The sequence below is a fragment of the Hyaena hyaena genome, unplaced genomic scaffold, assembly GCF_003009895.1.
Source record: "Hyaena hyaena isolate Hyena2069 unplaced genomic scaffold, ASM300989v1 scaffold_38, whole genome shotgun sequence".
In the NCBI taxonomy this organism is placed as follows: domain Eukaryota; kingdom Metazoa; phylum Chordata; class Mammalia; order Carnivora; family Hyaenidae; genus Hyaena; species Hyaena hyaena.
In genome coordinates, this window is record NW_024080670.1 from 922,644 (window position 1) to 944,175 (window position 21,532).

The 21,532-nt window shown below is 47.3% G+C and overlaps 1 protein-coding gene across 4 annotated transcripts in view; it reads left to right on the top strand.

Annotated features, from left to right (window-relative positions):
- The window catches only part of MED27 (mediator complex subunit 27), a 194,128-nt gene that overhangs the window by 56,770 nt on the left and 115,826 nt on the right, over nucleotides 1-21,532 (top strand). For all 4 annotated transcript variants that reach the window (XR_005527932.1, XM_039229596.1, XM_039229597.1 and 1 more), the window contains exon 3: nucleotides 8,539-8,669. Coding sequence is in view for 3 of the 4 variants with exons in the window: in XM_039229596.1 (XP_039085527.1) it covers nucleotides 8,539-8,669 (131 nt within the window). In the remaining variant the exon portion in view is untranslated. The remainder of the gene's footprint in view (nucleotides 1-8,538; nucleotides 8,670-21,532) is intronic.

Below are 21,532 nucleotides of genomic sequence, written 5' to 3' on the forward strand. Positions count from 1 at the left end.
ACACGGCTCCCTGTTTCCCCTTCTCCTTCCTAGTTTTCTCTGCACTGCCTCTCCTCCTTCCCTGCCTCTTCCTACTTCATATCCCAAGTAAGCCAGGGGTGGAGGGAGGGCAGCCCGTCACCTCCGTGGCCGACAGGTGGCTTCTGGAAGAAAGAGGGGGAGGCTGATGGGGGCTGTGTGTGACGGAGAGGAACGTGGTGCTGGGAGTAGGAGTGGGCACTTGGTGGCACTGGCAGACGGTAGGGCGAGGCTCCAGCTAAACCTGAATGAATTGGAAGGTGTGTTGGAATCACTTTTATTGCCCAGGAGAGAAGCTGATGGTAATCTAATCGTATTTCAGATTTATTGGGATGATCGTTTAAAGAAATCATCTTTACTGGTTTCTTGACTGAAATCTATTTAGTGACAACTGGGCAGATGATGAACAAAGACTTGGCATTCACAGTCTAGATTTGGGCTACACATGTGTCTAGTGGTTTTCATTTTATTCTCAGTTGAACCCCCCACCCCCCCACCTTTTGGAGGAGGGGCAAGGTAGAGAAATAGCCAGAGCTAGATGCGTTGTATGGAACATTCAGCTCTTCCCCCATGCCTCCCCTGCAAATGTTTGGGAAGAATAACAAACAAGGGATTTTGGTAGGTCCATAAACATCCTGTGCCCATTACGCCCCTTGGTTTCTGCTAATACCAAGCTCTGGACGCCATGAAAGCCTTTTCCCCACCCCTCAGTAATTGCCTCGTTGGAGACTTTAGTGACTAGGAAGATGTTTGCACTTCATAAGTATATTTAAATTTCACCAGTGTTGGTTTTTATATTAGGAAGTCAGGTTCAGAACTGCGTTTTCTTAAGAGAAACATTTATAGCATCATAGAATTTCAGTGTTAGAAGGGGCCTTAGACAGAATCCTAGCCTCCTTTTTTAGACTTTCGTTGTAGGCCTTGTGTGTGCATTTAGAGACTAGTGTTCTGCATTTCTGGTGGAAGCCTAGAGATTATTCCGTGATGTGTTGTTATTCCCTCCTACTTCTTTCTTTGGTCATAGGAGAGAAAGCCAAACACACGTTCTGTTTTTGTTGAGTGTATAGTGTGTAAAGAGGTAATTGTTCTGGGCTGGTTCAAGCTTAGTTGGAGACAAGGACACGATGACCCATCTGACACGGACTTTTCCCTCTAACAGGAGCACAGGCGAACAGAATGCCACCATGTCATCCCTCTTCAGAGGTCATGTCCTCTCTCATTGTCACCATGCTTTCGTAATCTGTCAGGATTCTCTCCGTTGGGACTTTGTTACGTGTTGCCTTGATCTGAACTATACTTCCTGTCTGTGTCTTAAGTGGTCAGGGGAGCGTCCACCAGGGTCTTCCTTTAGGACCCTATGCGTCACTCTCCAGGACCCTGTGCATCGCTTTCCGGGACAGCACCGTAAACAGGTTGAGGGCCTGGTCTGACATTTGAGGGGAGTAACAGCGGCGGAGAAACGCAGATCCTGATGGACCCCTGTCCGCCGCCTTTCCTTCTTTGCCTTCTTTTGTCTTTTTACTCTCTTCCTTTACCGATAGCCCCCATGGTAGTGGTTTCCTCCATTTTTAGCCACAGTGACAGTTTGCTTCATTGGTGAGTCCACTCAGATGGATGAGTGATCCCTCTTCCAGCTGATTGGCACCTCCGAAGTCTGATAACATGCACACAGCTGTAGTGTAAATAGGAGCAGTTGTGTAGAAGGCCTATTAATAAATGTGTGAGCTCTAGGACGCAATAGAGGAGCCATTCCAGAAGGCCCCGAACCTTACAGAGATTTAAGAAAGTGAAAGGCTGCTCCTCATCCTCTCTATTTGCTTCTTTGACGGTTCGTGAAGTTCGGACACTTGAGGGTTTGTGTGCAGGAGAAAAGAAGCCCACGCGGCATTTAGCATGGAAACGATGCCACAGTTGGGCCGAAGCGCAGCTCTGACTCAGGTCCCGCCGTCCTGGTAATTGAAAGGCCTGAAACCCAGCTTCCCGGCGGAGAGCAAATAGGCAAATAAATTGGAGGCTTCCTTCTTATGGTTTATTGATGCCGTTTTGACCAAGTAAAAAGATCATTTACCCATAAAAGCTCAAATCTAAGGTTGTTTTTCTTTTTCTTTTTCTTTCTTTTTTTTTTTTTTTAATGTTGGCCATTTGAAAGAAGCGTTAGGAGATAAAAGGAGGAAAGAAGCTAATACCATTATCTAATATTTAGATAAAACCCCAAGCAAAACAATTAGATTCATAGTATTTTTCTGTAGCTGTTTTCCTTGGCACAGATAATAACAGTCAGGCTCGCTTGTCTCTTGGAGTTATGTTCAAAACAAGCATCAGAGCATTATCGTAATACATGTTTTTTTTTTTTTTCTCATTAGCTGGAAACAAAATCTATTTCAATAATGAGGGGCAAAGGCCTTGCAACTCACAGTAGCGATGAAGTGTTCCTCCTGGTTTTGCACAAATACTGGTTTTAGTTTAATGGTTTAGGGGAGACAGGGGCCGTCTGGGAGTCTCAGAGCAGCCCCCACCGCACCCTCTGCCACATCCGCATTTTCCAGCTACGTAGGGTGTAGCTTGACCCAGGTGTTCTGTGCCCTGAAGGTCAGGGCTGTGAGCTTGGGTGCATCTATCTGGGAAGGATTTTCAACATACTCATGCCAACTGCGCTGGCTCTTTTGGTCAGTGACCGGCACGGGAAGTGACACTGTGGCTAATATCATCCCTGAGTAAAAACGGATGATACGTGTGGGTTGTCCTGGACAGTTAGAGAACGGATAGAAGCTCTGAGGCCCTAGCACCGCTGCTCCATCACGGAACAGTAGCAGAGACGCCAGGAAGGCTAGATGTGTTTTTGGAGAGTCTAGAATTTAGATTTTTGGACAATATTGAGGTTTCTGTGGTTTCTTGATTTCTTTTCTCCAAGGTTTTGACCATGAATGATATTAAAACCTTCAAATGATAGAATTTAGAACTTCCCCAAATTCGCCAATTGAGACATGACTGGAGTCCATAGAAGGGAAGGACGTGCGGCCTGTCAGGACATGAAAGAGGTCCGCAGGAAGGGCGCCAACTGGCCAGCGGGCCCCACTGATTTTAGGAACACCAGGCTCCCCGAGCACAGCCTCGTTCCCCGTGGGGGAGGAGTCACCGTGCCCTCCAGCCGAAGCAGAGGTGACACATGTCAGGACCTCCGGTTAGAAGGCTGCAGCACGCTCAGTCCCACCGGGAAAAGACAGTGGAGCTGAATCCTGAACGGCCTGCCTCCGTCTCAGGGTATGTGTGACCTTGGGCCAGCAACTTCCTGAGCCCAAGTCCTGTACAGCGGGGATGGGGGTGACTGGAGGCTGGAGTCTCCAAGGCCCTTCTCTGACGTTAGAATTCTGTGATTTGAAGTACAGTCCCTGTAAGATGCCTTTCCCTGAACTCAAGCCCGCACAGGGGTTTAGATCTACCCCCCGCCTTCGGCAGTTAGAACAGGAGGAAGGAAGGGAGTCCTTGTGGCTGTGCCGGGACAGTGAGCTCCTGCGAAGCAGTGTGTTTGCCTCTGTAAGTGGCCAGCCTTACGTGGTCTGTCTGATGGGACCATTCTGCTCTCTAGATCGGCTGCAGTGACAGGCCAGGCCAGGCCACAGCAGTTTCGCTCATCTGCCCGTCCACTTACCACTTGACAAATTCATTAGCTTGTCCTGTATGCAGTGCACTGCCCTGGATACTGTTGAGAATACAGAGTAATCAATACCAAGGTCTGCGCCCTCAAGAAATGTCTCCCCAGGAGGCCGGCTTCGCTTCACTCCTGGACCAGGAAATAACACAGGCTGCCTTTCCTGGCTGCCGAGTCCCAGGGCTCAGAGAAGGGAAGCTGGCCTGGAGGGGCTGGGGGAGGAGATGGAGAGTGGGGGAGGGGGGGGCTCCCTGGCCTCTTGATCTCTTCCTCTTCTCCTTTCGGCCCCTAAGCCAGCCAGAATTTAACTTAGTCCTCACTCCTTACCCAAAGGGCGTAGTTACCGAAGTGCCAGTATGTCTTGCTAGCCGTCTTAGAAACGTACATGTAATTATACACGAAGTGATTTTTAAAGATAATGTGAACTATACCCTAAGGTTAGGAGAACTTTTTTTTTTTTTTTAACACTTGCTCTCCCTCCCTCCCATTCCTCAAAAGAAGCCTTTTGTGAATCTTTGAAAAGGAAATCATGATTTTCACAGTGGGGAGAATGAAACCTTGGTTGACCTGGCTGATAAATTTTGAGACTTTTGAATGTCGGGTCTTCTTAAAGTGGGATGCAGGCCGTTTGGCACGGGCAGGATAATGTTGGGAATGATAGATGTTGCACCGTGGACCCCAGGGGGGTTTTAGCAGACATTTCAGCTTCTGAGTACTAGGCCTAATTGAATGCCACTGGCTTAATTAGTGTATTGAACGTGATAGGTATGATGGCTTTGCTTCTGTGTTCTCCTCCAGTGTCTGTCCATTGTAGAACCGATCCTTTGTGTCTTGGAGCAGGTGGAAACATTGAGAACAGTGTGGAAGACGGTGAGCCAAGTGGAGAGTCAACCAAATGAGAGCGTTGCTCCTGTGGTTTTCTGAACCCAAGACTTACGTCAGAAACTGCGTCTGAATCCTGGCGTTTATAATTTAATAATATTCCTCCCAGTATGTGCTGTTATTTGTAATTTGAAACATATTACAGCTCATTGAATTTAGGCGTCCGTAGTTTAGACTTGCTTAAAGGCAGATTCTGTAAAGAATGAGGCCATCCGGGAGAAAAGGGTTGTCGACTTTGATGCACAAAATTGTGAGGACGTGGCCTCACCGTCGTAGGGTGAAGCCAGATGCCCAGGGCACACCTTTCAGAAGCCAGTGGAATGACACTCCGGTGCTAGAGGAGATGTGATGCATGTTTTGTCGAGAGGGAAGGGAGGCGTGTGACATCACACAGCTTCCAGCGTCGCGTCTTTGAAGAGGACACCGATTACAGAGGTGGTTGGTCTGCATGTTTCAGTTTACAGGGACCTTATCTGATAACACTTGGCATTGTTGCCTGATTAGTATCACGAAGAAGAGAGTGTGACTTTAAAGAAAATATCCAGGAAATCAAGATTTTCCCAATTCTAAGAGGTGTTCTCCCCAGCTCATTACAAGTTGTTGAAATTTTCCCAGGTTTAGAGGTAATTAGTAGACATAATTGATTCGAAAGGGCTATAGGTTGCAAACCTACTGAAAAGTCCTACGTCAGTCATGGAAAAATAAGAAGTTGATAGTAACAGCAAAATTGCAATGGAGAGAAATGTTCTCCAGATCCAAACAAGCCTGAAAACGCTGTTACTACAGAGTGGCAATTTACCAGAAAATAAATACTGGCCACACAGACATTCCCATTGCCCACAGCCATGAGACGTAGGAGTTAAAAGAAAGGATTGTTTTATTTCTCACCCTCTTTCATTTTATTTTTGCTAGTTAGTGGAGAAATGATTTTGGATAGGAAAATCACATTAGAACTTTGATAAGTTGCTTTTTGAAATAGAGCTGTTTCCATGCCACAGACATTTGGAGCGAAGTATGTTTATTGAAATATATTTTTATAGAAAATATTACAGAACCTGTAATTGAAAACTTATGGCAGTATTTCGGGGAGTGATATGTTCTTAATGTTAATTTGTGGATTCACTCTGAACTCCCTTCTGCTGTTTTAGAACCATTGGCTGAGTGAATGTTTTCCAAGAGTCGTTTCAGATCTAAACTGTGTTTCATGGAAGGGAGTATTTGGTGCTTAAATAATGTATAAATCCAGTTGGACAGGATCTGCCTGTCAGTTGTATTAACTTTGACCTTTTCTCCCATTATAAAGATGGTTTGGTAAATATTTAATGGGCCCCTTATAGATCTTGACAGTCAGAACTGTGTTCCTGGAAACTAGGATACATATATATGATTAACAAATGTCGCTTAATCACTGTGAGTCAGCTGTGAAGGGCAGGTTTTGTTTTTTGGGGAAGAAGAGTCTCCCTGTGCTCTGAGAGGTGCGCTCTATGTTAAGAGTGCCCAAGATGGCAGAAGGTTTAAAGGAACCCTTTAAAAGACAGTAGCGAGCGTGCATTTCTCCTCTTTGGGGTTTTTTGTTTGTTTGTTTGAGCAAATGATCAAAATGATGCCAGGTGGGCAAAATCACCCTGCCATTCTGCATAGTTAGCAGGGCTGGAATGGCTGAGCTTGCACGGGCCCTAATAAGATACAAGGAAGAAGGAGAGTCAAGGCGAGAGCCGATTCCTTGAGCCAGGAGGGGACCCCTGCCAAGCCCGTCTTTCCCTTTAATTCCATAAAGCCCCATGCATATTGCACTCATTGCAAATTCTGGTGGGGAGGATCGAAACCCAAGTAGCTGACATTTTGAAACATTGTCTTTCAAACTTGTACTGTCCCTTGCTTCCATTGATTTCCCATTTAAGAAATCTGTAGGAGAAAAACAAATTTGAGCAAAATTCATTGGTCTAAGATGAGTTGTTAGAGTCAAATTATGCCCCCCCCCTTTCCACCCCGAGAAGAGCTCCATTTTCATTATGAATGTGATACATCTTTGTCTTGTATTGTGTAGCCCATAAGGCTCCCACAGCAAATCGACCAAGTAAATCAAGAGCCTGTTAAAAAGCAATATGGATGCTCCAGACAGAGACATTTCAGTCTTACTGGGTCACTGGATATCTTCATTTTTATAGCCACTTTCAAGAAGCAGATCATTTTAGTTGGTTTTGTTTTCTTTCACTTTCTGTTTGTGTGCAGCCCAATGGCTTTAGGTGAGGCCATTTATTTTTCAGAACGTTATTACCCTTTGCATCCAGGGCCTAGCCCCTTTGATATGGTGGTCACCACTTTGATTACCATGAACTGTAATGTAGCTGACTCTGCAAAGGAAATCTATGCCTTGGAAGAGCATTTTAAAAGAAATTGATTCAGAGCTTCAGAGTGAAATACTATTTGTGTGTTTAGTTAATTCTAAATAAATGTTTGAAAGACCTTGCTTAATTTGAGAAGGGAGGAAGAAACATATTGGATGTTATAAATGGTCTCAATCCAAACTCTTAGCTTGGCATTTTCACATTTGAGTGTTTTGTTTACATCTGTTCAAAATTGTGATACCTTTCAAGGATAATTTTATTATAGAGAGATTGATGACAACCTTACAATCTAAAATACAAAAGTATGGGATTAAAAAAGGAAGGTGGCAATCATTGTCACATGTCAGATCGGATATCAGCTGCACTTGGCAAAGAGGGAGGGTGATGAGTGGTATTTTAGAACAAAAGCTCCTGATGGTAAGATTTGGGGGTGGCGGGGGGGGGGGATGACTGACTTCATTGGGGCATGAGGGAACTTTCTGCAGTGATGGACATTACCTGTACCGTGAGGGGAGGCGGCAGATTCACAGGTACACACGTGATCAAAACTCATCAAACTGTATGCTTAAAACGTGTGCATTTTATTTCATGTAAATTTTAACCCAGTAAAGTGGATTTTTTGTTTTTAGAAGTCCTGTTTGGTTTAGAATTAAGCAGTGTTTCTTCTCTTTTCCAATAGCGAAATTCAGGTCTAGAGAAGTAAAGTGATGTGTCCTGAGCAGTATGCCGAGAACAAAGCAAAGGCCACAGACCCAGAGCGCATTTAAAGTATTTTGCCTCCTTACCCCGCCCCCACACTGTATTGTTACAGTTACACCTAGACCCAGTGAAGTGAATTTCCCCGTCCAGTTCCCTGCAGCGAGCCTGTACCTGAGCTTGTACCCAGTGTGTGTACTCGGTTGTAGGCTGTACTGAGGAGGCTGTTCTTAGGATGGACATTTGTATCTTCACCACTGAGGACGGTGGCCCAGTGGTTCTGAACGCTGGGGCCCACCTGGGGTGTGTTCCATGTATGTTGATGATAAGCCACCTGGTGCTCCCAGTTTACTCGAGTAAACTACCCACTTACATGGCTTTTATTATTAGCAAGAGTTCCCAGAGCTAATTTGTCTTTAAGGAATCCCTCAGGATCTTATTATAAAAAATGACCCAGGCTTTAAAAAAGCCTTTTATGGAAAGCATGTATGGATGGATAGTAGTGAAAAAATAAAGTAGAATGTGAAAATTACCTAAGTTCTACTACTTAGGAATGTACTGTTAACATTTAAGAGACCACGTTTTTAAGTGTCTCTCCGTTGATAGTGTAACCTGTATCTTAGTTAACAATATGATGCTATAAATGTCTTTCCATTATCTTAACCAAGTTCCCAGTTACTGTCGGGCGTTCGACTGTTCCCAGTTCTCCTTCGTTACGTAATGCCGTGCCTGACAACCTTGTCCACGGTTCTTTTCCCGTTTGTCTACTCCTCTTACAAATATGTTCCTTGAAGCAAAATGTTAGTAGCTGTATTTGCGGTGATTTAAAATGTTGTGAGGCAGGCCGGGGGTGGGGGGGAGGGGATGACATATCAGGTATTGATAGTTTCATGGCCCTTGTCTCGCTTTTACCAAATGTCATTCCCCTTCCCCTTTGTTCTGCAGCTGCAGTACCACGCAGGTCTGGCGTCCGGCCTTTTGAATCAACAGTCATTGAAACGTTCTGCTAACCAGATGGGAGTATCTGCAAAGCGCAGACCAAAGGCTCAGCCCACGACTCTTGTGCTGCCGCCTCAGTGAGTAAGGGGTTTGAAAAACTTCTCTGGTCCCAGGTGAACTCTGCCTGGTGCTTGGTTTTGGCGAATGGGAAGTTCTTTTTGTGTAATTGTTCCTTCTTTTGAAAGAGGTGTCTGCCGAGATTAGAAACCAGGCGTGCAGGTAACATATTTCGCGTCGATCTTAAGTGAAGCAGTTAACGACGCAGTTCATAAATGACGTCTTTTGTGTGTGGTTTCTCCCCCCACCTAGGGTTGTAAGACACCTTACAGCCTTTTCTTTATTCCCCTGTCACATTCCCAAAGTTGGCAGAGCTGTGAGTGCAGCTGTCCTTCTTTAACTGACGGGACAGCTGAGGAGCACGTTTTGATCACGCTGGTGGCCACCTAGAAATCTGGGGGGGCTGGGACCAGGGTCGTGCTGGGCTGCTCGCTCTTTTTTTAAACTAGTAAAATACACGCCCTTCTTTTTTCCTGGAAGGGGAGATAAGAGATGCCATGAGGTTCCGAACACGTTCAGCTTGGTGACAGCTTTCACACAGGTGTCCACCCAGCCCAGGCCGTGTGGCCACCACCCCCGGGGTCCCTTGAGGGCTCCCCCCCAGGTTCCCAGTCTGCACACGTGCTGCCTTCCTACCCAAGGTTAACGCTGTTCCACCATCTTTGAACGATTACTTTTACCTGCTCTTGAACTTGGTATAAATGGAATCACATGGCATGTAATATTTTGTTATCAGCTCTGTTTCACTCAGCACAATGTCGGTTAGGTTCATCCAGGTTGTTTGTTCTTTTTTGTTGCTCTTTCGAATATGCCACAAGTGATTCATCCATTTCCCAGTTGGGTTATTTTGTGCTAGAAGCCCTAGTAGATGAAGGCCGAGGCATACTCAGTGTGGAGTCAGAATTGCGAACACACCAGGGGAGCCTGGGTAGCTCATTGGTTGAACGTCTGACTCTTGATTTCCACTCGGGTCATGATCTCATGGTTCGTGGGATCAAGCCCCACATCAGGCCCTTTGCTGAGCATGAAGCCTGCTTAAGATTCTCTCTCTCTCCTTCTGCCCATCTCCCCCATTTGCATGTACTCTCACTCTCTCTGGAAGGGAGGGAGGGAGAGAGGAAGGAAGGAAGGAGGGGGTGGGGAGGAAGGAAAGAAAAGAAAAGAAAAATGCCAACACACCAGCCTTTGCTGGTAGCTTTCCTGTGAGCATACACACTCCCCATAGAGAGGCAGGACTCCCAAATGGCTTGGCCTGGACTCTAGACACATTCCCTAGGCTGTCCCGCCCTCCTGCTGTACCCTCTTTTGGTGATATCCTCAGTGACAAACTATAGTTGACACCTTGAACCATGCAGGGGTTACGGTTATAGGCACAGTCAAAGATCTATGTATAACTTTTGGCTCCCCCAAAGCTTAAGTCCTAATAGCCTAATATTGACTGGAAGCCTACAGATGACATAAATACTTGATGAACACTGATTTTGTATGTTAAATGTATTATGTAGTCTTACAATAAAATAAGCTAGAGAAAAGAAAATGTTATTAAGGAAACCAGAAGGAAGAGAAAATACGTTTATAGCACTGTTTTGGAGAAAAAGCCACATATAAGTGGATTCATGCACTTCCAACCTGTATTGTTCAAGGATCAACTGTACTTTTTAAAGTTTCCAGCCCAGAGCAGTGTTTCCAGGTAAGACTCGGTTGTTTGCCTTTACACAAGATCTCTTTTATTTTCTGTTTGATTAGCAAGTATTTTTTATACCTACTGTCTGCCAGGCACAGTACTAGGCTGTGGGGATACAGTCATGAGGAACGCAGCTGTGGTCCCATCTTCATGAAGCTTTTTGTTTGCTGGGGGAGAAAAGACCCCCCCAAAAAAATGCACACCTAAACAAAGTAACACACTCATATAATAATTTTTGGTTAAGATTAATGCTTAGAAAAGAAGACTTTTCTAAGTTGGAGCCGGGGAGGCTGCTTAGATCGGGTGGTCCAAGGAGGTGACGTTCGATGTAGAAAGGCCAGTGGAGAACTGCGAGGTCACAGGGGATGCCTCTGGAGTCTTCTCCCTCGCTGGTGGACACTCACACCATCCCTTCTGGGATTTTAGAGTTTTCTTCACAATTTATGTTTGCTTCCAGGATAACTAACCAGCCTCTGACAGGTTATTTTCTGCCTGCTGCATGCACAGGTGCATGCTTCTCAGAGACTTTCAGAGATGCCAGAGAGTTTTTTCCTTTGGCAGAAAGCTTCTTGAGGAACGTTATCTGTTGTTTCTTGTATGTTGATTTGGTGATTCTGCAAATCTCCAACTTTCAGCCCTCCATAGCCTAATGGGCCTTGTAACTTGTCATTTTCCCTGCATGGCTTGTCTACTGAGGCAAGATGTTTGGCGAGAAGTGAAAGACTTTCTAATGGTCCCATAAGACTGGAGCCAAAAAGTGTTTGTTGCTAACTCTCTCTTGACAAAAGTCAGCTCTTAGTCCATCTGTTCGCCATTTGTTAATTTGCATTGGCTTGAAACCTGTTTACAGGTGACATGCTATTATGAGGACACTTAGAAACTATTTTAAGCACCAAGGCAATCAACAGACTGTTCTTATGCCAAAAAAAAAAAAAAAAAAGGGAGGTGTTCACAACTGTCATTATAAATTTATAATAAATCACTCAAAATACTTAGTTTCAAAGAGAAAAGTGGTTACTGTGTCCTAAGGAAATGATTTCCTATACTTAGTAGCCTGTTTCCAGTTGAAAATTGACTGCTGCCTTTTCACATCATTGAGCTTTTTGGGCTCATGTTATCCTGGATCCCTTCAGAGACCTGTCCAGGAGTCAGGATCTATATCTATATCTAAAGGACAGTCCGTGCATTTTTACTGAGCGCCTACTATGTGCTACTTACTGTGTTAGAGTCAGGAATAGAAATACCAGTAAGACATAACTGCTGGACTAATTGAGTTATAAAATATTGTAAAATGAAAACATAGGCCACTAGTAATATATAGATAAAAACCAAAGATAACAAAAAGGAAACCATAATGATACTGTCACACTGAGAAAGTTATTGTTAAGGTTTAGATGGATATTATTCTCGACTTCTATGCGTACATAATTTTTAAAAACAAGAAACACCCTTCAAAAAGGATTGTATAGTAATGTTCTGTATCATATCACCACATTTACTGAGTGTAGCTGTTAGACTTTAGTGTGATTTTATGGAACATAAAGTTTGCATATCAGTCAGCATGTTATGGTTATATTCGGCAGAACTCCACTAATTATAACATTTTTTGTTATAAGTTTGACATGACCATAAACTGACTTTGCCATTAGGGAAATTCCTTATAAAACAACACCCGAATCTTCCAGGGCTGGCTGCATTAGCCGTCTATTGCTGCGTAACAAATCCCCCCAGAACACCGTGGTCTAACAACAGTGAACATAACCTCTCACGTGTTCTATGGATCAGGAGTCTGAGAGTGGCGTGACTGGGTGGTCCTGGCTCAGTCTCTCCATTGCAGTCAGTTGTAGCCAGGGATGCAGTCATCTGGAGGCTGGACTGAGTTTTGAAGGTCTCGTCCATGGTAGTTCACTTGCACGTGGCAGGCAAGTTGGGACCGGCTGTCGACAAGAGACCTCAGTCACCCTGCACAGGACATTAGAGTACCGTCATGACTTGCAGGCGACTTCTCCCCGAACAAGCCATCTAAGAGGATGAGAGCCAGGAGGAGTCTATCCTTTTTATGACCCAGCCTCAAAAGACACAGCATCCATTCTGCCCCCTTCCGTTGGTTAGAAATGAATTTCTAAGTCTGACTGAGGTCCAAGGGGAGGGGACGAGGCTCTCCGTTTTGAAGGAAGGAGTGGAAAGAATTTGCGGACCTATTTTAAAACAACCTCACTTGCCAATGAGGAGAATGATTGCACAGAAGGAAGAATGGGTGAGCCTGTAAGCCCCATTCACTTATGTATTCAGCAAATATTTACTCAGGGCCTACAAGCGCTTGGTTATGTGCACTGTGCTGTGGATTTGGAGACGAAGAAGGTAGAATTTTGGCTTTCGGGAAGCTCTGAGCAGAAACGGGAACACACATGTAGCAGGGAATCCTGGTGACGTGTGCCAAGTCCTGATGGTATGATCCCAGTGTGCTCGAGAAGGCCACGGCCAGGGTGCGGAGAGGGATCCACACTTAGGGAGGCGCGGCCAAACTTCACTGAATGTCTCCACTGCCGGGTGGGAAGGATGGAGGCTCTACTTTATTGAGAGAGCTCGGTGCCTCCTCACACAGGCTCACAGGATTCTAAGGAAAGATTTTATTTGTCAGCAGCAGAGGGCCAGTGCTGGGCTCCATACCCCTCCTCCTCTGGAACTCTGTTGGTGCAGTGACAGATGGGTTTCTGCATTGGCTTGTGTCAGCATTTGGATGCCAGTAAGGCTACTACACAAAACCACCAGCTCGGCCTAAGTGCGCCGAGACCACAGCCCAAGGCACAGCAAGAATGCGGGAGGTTCGTACAGCCTGTCTGTGTTTGAAATGCAGTTGGCTCTAACAGTAGCGGTCTTTGAAGACTCAGAGTCGCCCCTGAGTTCCCATAGGATTAGCGATTCATGGGATTAATGATTCATCTCTTTCTCCTCCTCCAAAGAAGCCGGTAAGAAGACAGAGATGTCGTTTGCGCCGAAAGATCTTTCATCACATGTCAGCTGATGAAGCGACCATCCTCCTGTGGCTCCCGAGTGCTCGTGTCAAGTCTTTTGCAGAAAGGGCGCTGTCGTTTCCAGAAGGGAGCTGTGTCCCCTGTTCCTAGGCGAACAGATCAGGCTTTTGACCCTTGTAGGATCGAGATCGGCTGGCGGGTGGCTGTCTTACTTGTTTGATCTACAGGTTGTGCGTGGGGATAGCTGTGTGTTTAATGGACGTCGGAGGGAGCCGTGTTTGCTTGCGCTCTCTCAGCGGTCTCGGCACCCTGACACCTTGTCCAGTGTGCTTCCCTGCTAATGTAGGGTGTGGTTTAATCTGCAGGGCCAGGCTAAATGGCCTGTGACAGCTGGCATCGGCCCGAAGCAATGCTGGCTTTCTGGACAGTGACGCACAAGAATGCTGAGTGTTCTTACTTTGCACAGCTAGGTCTCATTTTGATTTGAGGGAAAAAGTCGTTTTATAGAAAGATTATTTTTAAAAATATTACCTCCCCATCCCCTGGAAGTCGTGGGGACAGGCAGTTTTCTTTTGTGCCACATTATCCTTCATGAAAAGGTCCTGCCTGCTCAAGTAAGGGCACTTTTGGGACACCTGGGTGGCTCCGTCGGTTAAGCGTCCAATTCTTGATTTCAGTTCAGGTCTTGATCTCACAGTTCATGGGATCCAGCCCCACTTTGGGCTCCACACTGAGCATGGAGCCTGGTTGAGACTCTCTCCCTCTCTCTGTCCCTTCCTGTTCTCAAAATAAGCGATAAGTAAACTTAAAAAAAATTAAGGGCACTTTTCCTTTCACCGGCCACCTCTGCTGTAGCCACTCGGGACACACTGCCGCGCCGCCAGCCAGGAGCGGCCCTCCCTCCTGTCCACTGTGTCTACCCCCCAAGCTCCTCCAGGCCGTGTGCGCCCCGGTGTCCTTTCTCCCACAGGCCGGGATTCCCCTGTCTCCCCGTCTGTTCCTGGAAGTATGCAGACCCGCTCACCCAGACCCGCCACCTATAGGGAGACCTGGCCGGCATCCCGCTTCCGCCAGCCCCCACCCCCCACCACCACCCTCTCCTCTTGACAGCGGGACTTCTCGAAGCGGTGGACTGTGCTGCTCTCCAGTTTGGCGACCAAGCCCCCACTGTTCTGATTTCTATCCCCGCACCTTAGCCTTACCTTTTCTAGAACTCCACGTAAATGGAGTCATGCTGAACATGGTATTTTCTTTCCAGTTTCTTTTGCTCAACGTGACGTTTTAGGGATTCATTTATGTTTAACGGTTCATTCCGGTTTATTGCCGCGTGGTATTCCTTGGTGCTCTATGGACCCGCCGGCACCGTCTCCTCCACGTTCTGCGTCTGCTGCGTTACTGTCTCCTACCTTCAGAGCGCCCGGAGGCCTCGTGCTCCTGTTCGCGGACGACCCGCCTCGGGTTTGAGTAACAACAACACAGAAACAGCGTGCAGGGACAAGCGTTGCTGGAAAGACATGCCACCAGCTCGGGCGGCGGCAGGGATAATGACTGGGCACGTCCACCTGGAGGTTCTGGTGTTTGCACAACAGATTGCCTTCGGTGGGGCCACTGAGTTGGCTGTGGGAGTTCGACTGACGGAGGCTCATTTTCTGCCACCGCCTTGCACACCAATTCCCAGGAAGACCATCGACTTGAGATTTCACTCGGTGCTTGTACAGATGATTGGATTCTTTCCAAGATGTGAGGTAAACGCTGCTTGTGTTCCTGAAAGGCAGAGGCTCATGTTGTCTTTTGCTTAATGTGAAGCCAACAGGAATCACGGAGAGCAAAGCAGGGGCATGAATCTGTCCTTGGCGATAGTGACGGACCGGGGTGGGAGCTTCTCCGTGGTCATAGGTGTTTCAACTGCGCAAGGCCGATGTTTGCCAGGACGAAGTGCATCCAACCCAGAGCCTCCTCTAGTTTCTTGGCCATTACGTCATTATCTTTTCTGTCGCCAATGTTCAAGGCTTTTTTTTTTTTCTTTAACACGTTTTCCCCTCAGCCACACAGACATGAAACTCCAGGTTTCTGTGTTTGCTCTGCCATTACAAACACCTTGATGCAGATGTTTGCTTAAGAACCATGGATATGCTTCCTTGCAGGGAGCTAATTTTCTTCTTGAGTAACTTGAGCTTCTGTTTTGCCTCACGAGGATCTTGGTATTTTCGTTGAGGGCAGAATTTGGTAATATGTTGACAGGTTTATGTTAAATTCTTCAACTTAGATGACGATGGGAGCCTCGAAAAAGAATATCCCGCATCCCTTTTTATTGGAGTTGCATTTGCCTCTGGGCAGACCAGCGGTGAATCAGCCATGCACAAGGAGCGCGCTGCTTCGTTGCCATGGGCTTTAGAAATGCAGAGCATTGTATCCTGAATCCCTTTCTCTACAGGTGCCTGTTCCACAGGCCGACTATTCTGAGTCTGGGCTGGTGAGCCGAGCAGGTGTCCTGCCCATACCAAGTGTCCCCAGAAGGAAATAGAGAACTTGGCAGCCGTGAGTTTCCTGAGTTTTGGAAAAGTCATCAGAACTCGAGTCGGAACTCACTAAATCCTTCTTTCCCCTACTGGCAAGTATTAAGTAACAATATTCATTAAATACCACTGAGAGGCTGTGTAATAAAGAAATAATCCTAAGGCCTCAGTGGCTGTAACTTTCCAGAAGAGTTGAAATTGAGAATATAATTAAAGATTAAAACATTGTTTGCATTCTAGAACATGGAGAAATCTTTGTCTCCATTGCGGGACCATATTAATAAGGAAGAGATCAGATTCCAATAACCAGCACGGCCCAGGCTCATTTAGTCACATCAGCCGTGCGTCAGCTGTCAGACTCGGGGCTGCTTTCGCCTTTTCCCTACAAGGCTGGCGCCGTGTCCTGGAAATGGCGAGAGAGACCGGCCCCCTCGCAAAACATGTGTCCACCTGTCTTCGGGTCCCGAGTTCGGATGGGAACATGCACATGGCGGGAGTCCCCTGGGTGTCCCGTCTTCCCTTCTTTAATTTGTCGTCTCCCCATGTTTTGTTGACAAAATTATTTTCAGCCAGTTTTCTGATCGAAGGTGAAAAGCTTGGTAGAGACGGGTGTGCCTGCCCCTTGTAAGGTTTTGTAATGGGGACCCGGGAGAGCAGGGAGGACACGGGAATGTCAGGCCATCTCGACGGGGACGGAGAGACTCCCTCGGTGTCCGGACCCCCTGGAGCCAGCCTGCCCTCCCGGGCCCTGAGCGGGCGCAGGGAGAGCCCGGAGCCTCGCGCGGCCACCCCGTGAGAGTCTTCACTGCACGGGCACTATATCATTTGCTCCCCCTGCCGTTGTGTGGCTCTTCAGCGCTGTTCGGGCTCCCTTTGCCTTGAAATGGAGTCAGAAGGCCTCCTGCGGCCCAGGGTGCAGCCTCGGGCTCCCTCGCTCTCCAGGGTCTCTCGTTCCGGGGGCTTGGAGGAGACACAAGGCGCTCCGTAAACATTCCTGCGGCATCCTTTCTCGTGTGTTTATGTGCTCGTGTGATTGGCAGGTAGAGAAGGGCAGCGTCTCTCTCGGCCTGTCACTGGGGAGGGAAAAATGTGGTCCCCTGTCTGGGCGGGAAGGAACCTTCCGCCCGTCACTGCTGTGATGCTGGGCCCTGGGGCCCTTCCCGTGGCCTGTGCCACCATCTGCCATGTGTTTTGGTTGCACCGGAAACTCCCTGGGCACCAGGGCTCCCTGCGGCTCCTTTCCTGCCCAGCCTCGTCTCTGCTGGCCAGTTCCCCTCTGTGTGACCCCCACCCCACCCCCACTGGCCGATAAGGCTGAGAACATCTTTTGACAAGGTGTTTACTGCTCATGGCTGTTAGTGAATCAGAAACGTAGCATTGGGTATTTAAGTGGCTGGGAACCAGCGGCCCCGTGGACCGACAGAAATGCCTGTGGTGGCGGGGACGTGGAGGTGCGGGTCTGGCCGTGTGAGTGAGGATGGATAGGATTGGATCTGGAGGCCCGGGCAGCAAGCAGGGCCCGAGAGCCAGGCCGAGGCCTTGCGGCGTGTTCGCGCAGGGGGCAGGGGCCGATGTACGGAAAGTGGTATATTAGGAAGATTAATCAAGTAGCAGAATGCAGATAAATAAGGTAGTCCTTTGTAGCTATTTAAAAGATAATTGGTTCTTGTTACTTATCTTTTATCCCCTCTCTTTGGGCAAGAGAAAAATCTCTGGGAGAAATCAGCGAGGAATCCCTCATAAATATTAATGTAAAAATCTGTCTATGGAGAATAAATATAGGGACATTTTGTTTTAAATGCTTGGTGTCGTTGTGCTTCATTAGCATATATGTTGTAGAAGCTCCTTTTCTCCCCTTGAGAGAACCGTATTTAGTTCTACTAATAGCCGCCCGCTGAAATCTGTAGCGTGTCGCGACTGTCAGCCTTTCGATGGACAGAACGACTTTGCCCTCCTGCTTCAGCCAGAGGGTTTCCGTCCTCAGGAGTGCTGGCCCACGGCAGGAAGCCCGGAGGGCGTCCGGGGTCCTGTCTTACTAGCTGGAACCTCCATCTGAACCTCGCTTCACGCTGTCTGGCCCCCTACTGTGTCTGTGTGCATGTACCCGTGTGCGTGCGCGTGTGTCGTGTGTGTGGCACACGTGTAACCATTGCCCAGGCTAGGTGTTTGCTCGAGCAGGCTGGAAGTGTAAGGGTGCAGAGCTCCTGCTGCGTGCAAACAGATGAGACACAAGATGAGTTCTGTTGAATGCGTGTTTAGTTGGAGGGTGCTAAGTCTTGAGTGAAAAGATATGATGGACTCGTGTTAAGAGCCTCCATCCTCCCCCATCTCAAAAGTGTGTGTGTCGGGGTGGGGGGGAGAATATGATAAAAAAGAACTGCTCACTGTTGAAACTGGGGGATGAGAACATAGTACTGTTGATGAGCTCATTACGCTGTTTTATGTCCTTTTATCTGTATCTGAACATTTTCACAATCAAATGAGTCTGGAACGTAGACTGTTGTTGAGGAACTGGTTTTGGTGCTCGGCATCCCAGGGGTGTTAGGGAAAGTGCAAGACTGGCTAGAATCCGTGGGGAGGCGAGCGGTGGTCCTGGAGGAAGAGCGGAGGAGGGGCCGGCAGAGGAGGAGTCAGGATGAGCCCTCCCACCCCACCCTCCCCATCTCGGCACTGCAGCCCCTTACTGTCTGGTTCTGGTCCTGGCCTCACTCTCAGCCCCTCTGTCCTGTGTTTGTCCCAGACCTGTTGTGACCAAGACGGGAATTGCAGTCCCAGTGTCTTCCATAGATACTGAATCAAAGAGAAATCGCATAAAATAGAAAACTATAATAAAGAACTTGGCCGTTAAGCACCAAGTCAAATGTGGCAGCCTGCAGAATCGGTTTAAAAATTATATTTCGTGGTAGAGGCACCTGGGTGGCTCAGTCGATTAAGCGATTAAGCGCCCGACTTCAGCTCAGGTCATGATCTCACAGTTGGTGAGTTCGAGCCCTACGTCGGACTCTATGCCGACAGCGTGGAGTGTGGAGCCCTCCTTGAGTTCTGCGTCTTCCTCTTTCTCTGCCGCCCCCCCACCCCCCCACTCACAGAGTTTCTCTCACAGTATCTCAAAAATAAACAAACATTAAAAAAAATTTTTTTAAATTATATTTCGCTGTATCCACTCGTTGTTACTTCTCCTCTACAAGGTGATTTTATCCAGGAAGACAGCTGTCTAGTGTGGTTATGACATCACTGTGGCCATTACTGGCGAAGGAAGAGGAAAAATGGGTGGTTGTATCATACAGCTCATCAGATGGAAGCTGGATCTTTTTTTTTTTTTCCCCTCTTTGGACTTTTAAAATCTATTTTTGCATTACAAAGAGTCCAAGATTCAGGATTATTTGTCACTATTTCAAACTATGCCTTTCCCATCTAATGCTGTTTGTAACTGAAACTGTTTTTTTTTCCCCCTCCCCGGTCTTTCTGTTCTTTCTTAATGGAAAGTAATTTCACTGGTCTTTTGATGTGTGTCTTTTTCTTTCTGTCACTGTGCCCTGGAGGCTATTAGTAACCCGTAGAATTTGGCCCAGAAAGTCCTTATTTAGGGTTATGAGTGATCAAGAAGCTGTGAGCCAGTTTCTGCACACACCTCTGCGTAAAGCCCTTCCAGAAGCTCTAAGAGTGCGGTGCCCTCAGTCACCTGAGAAGAGGCCAGGTAGGAAATGGCTCGTCTCTTAGCTTGAGGCTCTTAGGGCAGGTGGGTTTGGATCTGGCGATACTAGTCATTCTAATGGTGCTCATTCAGGATTTTTTAATGAGGAAACGTGAAAGACCCTGTTTTCAGCTCAGATTATACCTCGAGCTTCCAGAGACACTAGGTATATCATGTCCTCAGGCTTGTTAGTGTGTCATCGTCTTTCTGTTTGGAAGCAGTCTCTCAGCCTAGACCGAACTCTGAGCTCCGGGCTGGCTAGTCCTTAGGGTGAGCGGTCAAGGTCAATTCTCCCCCTGGGGACATGTGCCAGCTGGGCAGTGCAGGCACGCCTAGGCGATACTGCAGGCCTGCTTCTAGACTGCCGCCGTAGAGTGAATATTGTAATAAAGCGAATCAAGTGAAAATTCTGGCTCCTAGTTCATGTAACAGTTGTGCTTACACTATACTGTAGTCCTTTTTTAAAAATTTTTTAAATATTTATTTTTGAGAGGGAGAGAGAGACCAGGAGCAGGGGAGGGTCAGAGAGAAGAGGGAGACACAGAATCTGAGACAGGCTTCAGGCTCTGAGCTGACAGCACAGAGCCTGATGTGGGGCTTGAAATTATGAGCCATCAAATCATGACCTGAGCCTAAGTCGGATGCTTAACTGACTGAGCCACCTAGGCACCCCTACACTATACTGTGGTTCTAGTAAGTGTGCAATAGCATTACGTCTGAGAGCAGTGCATATACTTCAATTAAAAAATACTTTATTGCTAAAGAGTGCTAGTCATTGTCTGACTTTTTGGTGAGTTGTAATCACTGGTAACAGGTCACCATAACAAATATAATATTAATGAAAAAGTTTCAAAGATTGCCAGAGTTACCAAAATGTGATACAGAGACTTGATGTGAGCAAATGCTGTTGGAAAGGTGGTGCCGATAAACTCACTCGATGCAGGGTCGCCACAAACCTTCGATGTGGAAGGCATGTAGTAGAGCGCAGTAAAGTGCAGGGTCTGCATCTGCAGTGGACTAGGTGGGCCCTCAGGAGAAGGACCGGCCAGCTGGGTGTGGGGACCCGGCCCTTGTCAGAGATGCGGGAGCCTGGCGAGCAGGGGTGCCCAGCCCTGGCCACACATCAGAGACATGTGGGGGGCTCATTGCAGGGAGGGGCCTGTCATCAATATTTGGAAACAGCTCCCAGGGAGGTTCCTGTTTGCATCTGAGACTCAGAACCACTGCTGCGGGCGGGGTGTAGGGAGTGCCCCAGGGACGCGGTGTCTGCAGAGGCCGTTGGGACACCTCTAGGGTGAGGGGGGTGGCCACCACGGGAGACTTGGCCCACCTCGTGCTTGTGGCTTTAATGCCACACATGGGAACCTGTTAGAACTTAAAACTCAGAAGAAGGTGGCTCCTAATTTGGCTGCTTCCTCATCAGCTTCCAGATGTATCCAGAGTTGCCAGAACATTCCCCTGACCAGTTTTAGCTTGTGACCCTTCGGCCCACAGAAAAGCTAGTCTGACCTTTTTCCTCTGGACAGATTTTTTATTTTATACTGTGGCTTGGTCCCTCTACTTAAATTAGTATCTCTAACTAAGCATGTTGCCTTGTCATTAAGGATGTTTTAAATGTCTTTATGTAAATCAGAACTGTACAATTTAGTCCACTGCAGATCTTTTAAAAAAATTTTTTTTAATGTTTTATTTATTTCTGAGAGAGAGAGGGAGAGCGAGAGAGAGAGAGAGAGCGTGAGCAGGAGAGGGGCAGAGAGAGAGGGAGACACAGAATCTGAAACAGGCTCCAGGCTCTGAGCTGTCAGCCCAGAGCCTGACACGGTGCTCGAACCCACGAACCATGAGATCATGACCTGGGCTGAAGTCGGACGCTTAACCGACTGAGCCACCCGGGCGCCCCTGGAAACCTTGCTTTTAACTCTGTAGTAGCCACAACAGAGGCTTCACCAGGCTGGAGTCTCAGATCAAACTTGCAGGAGACCCCAGTCTTTAATCTTGGTGGACACATGCAAAT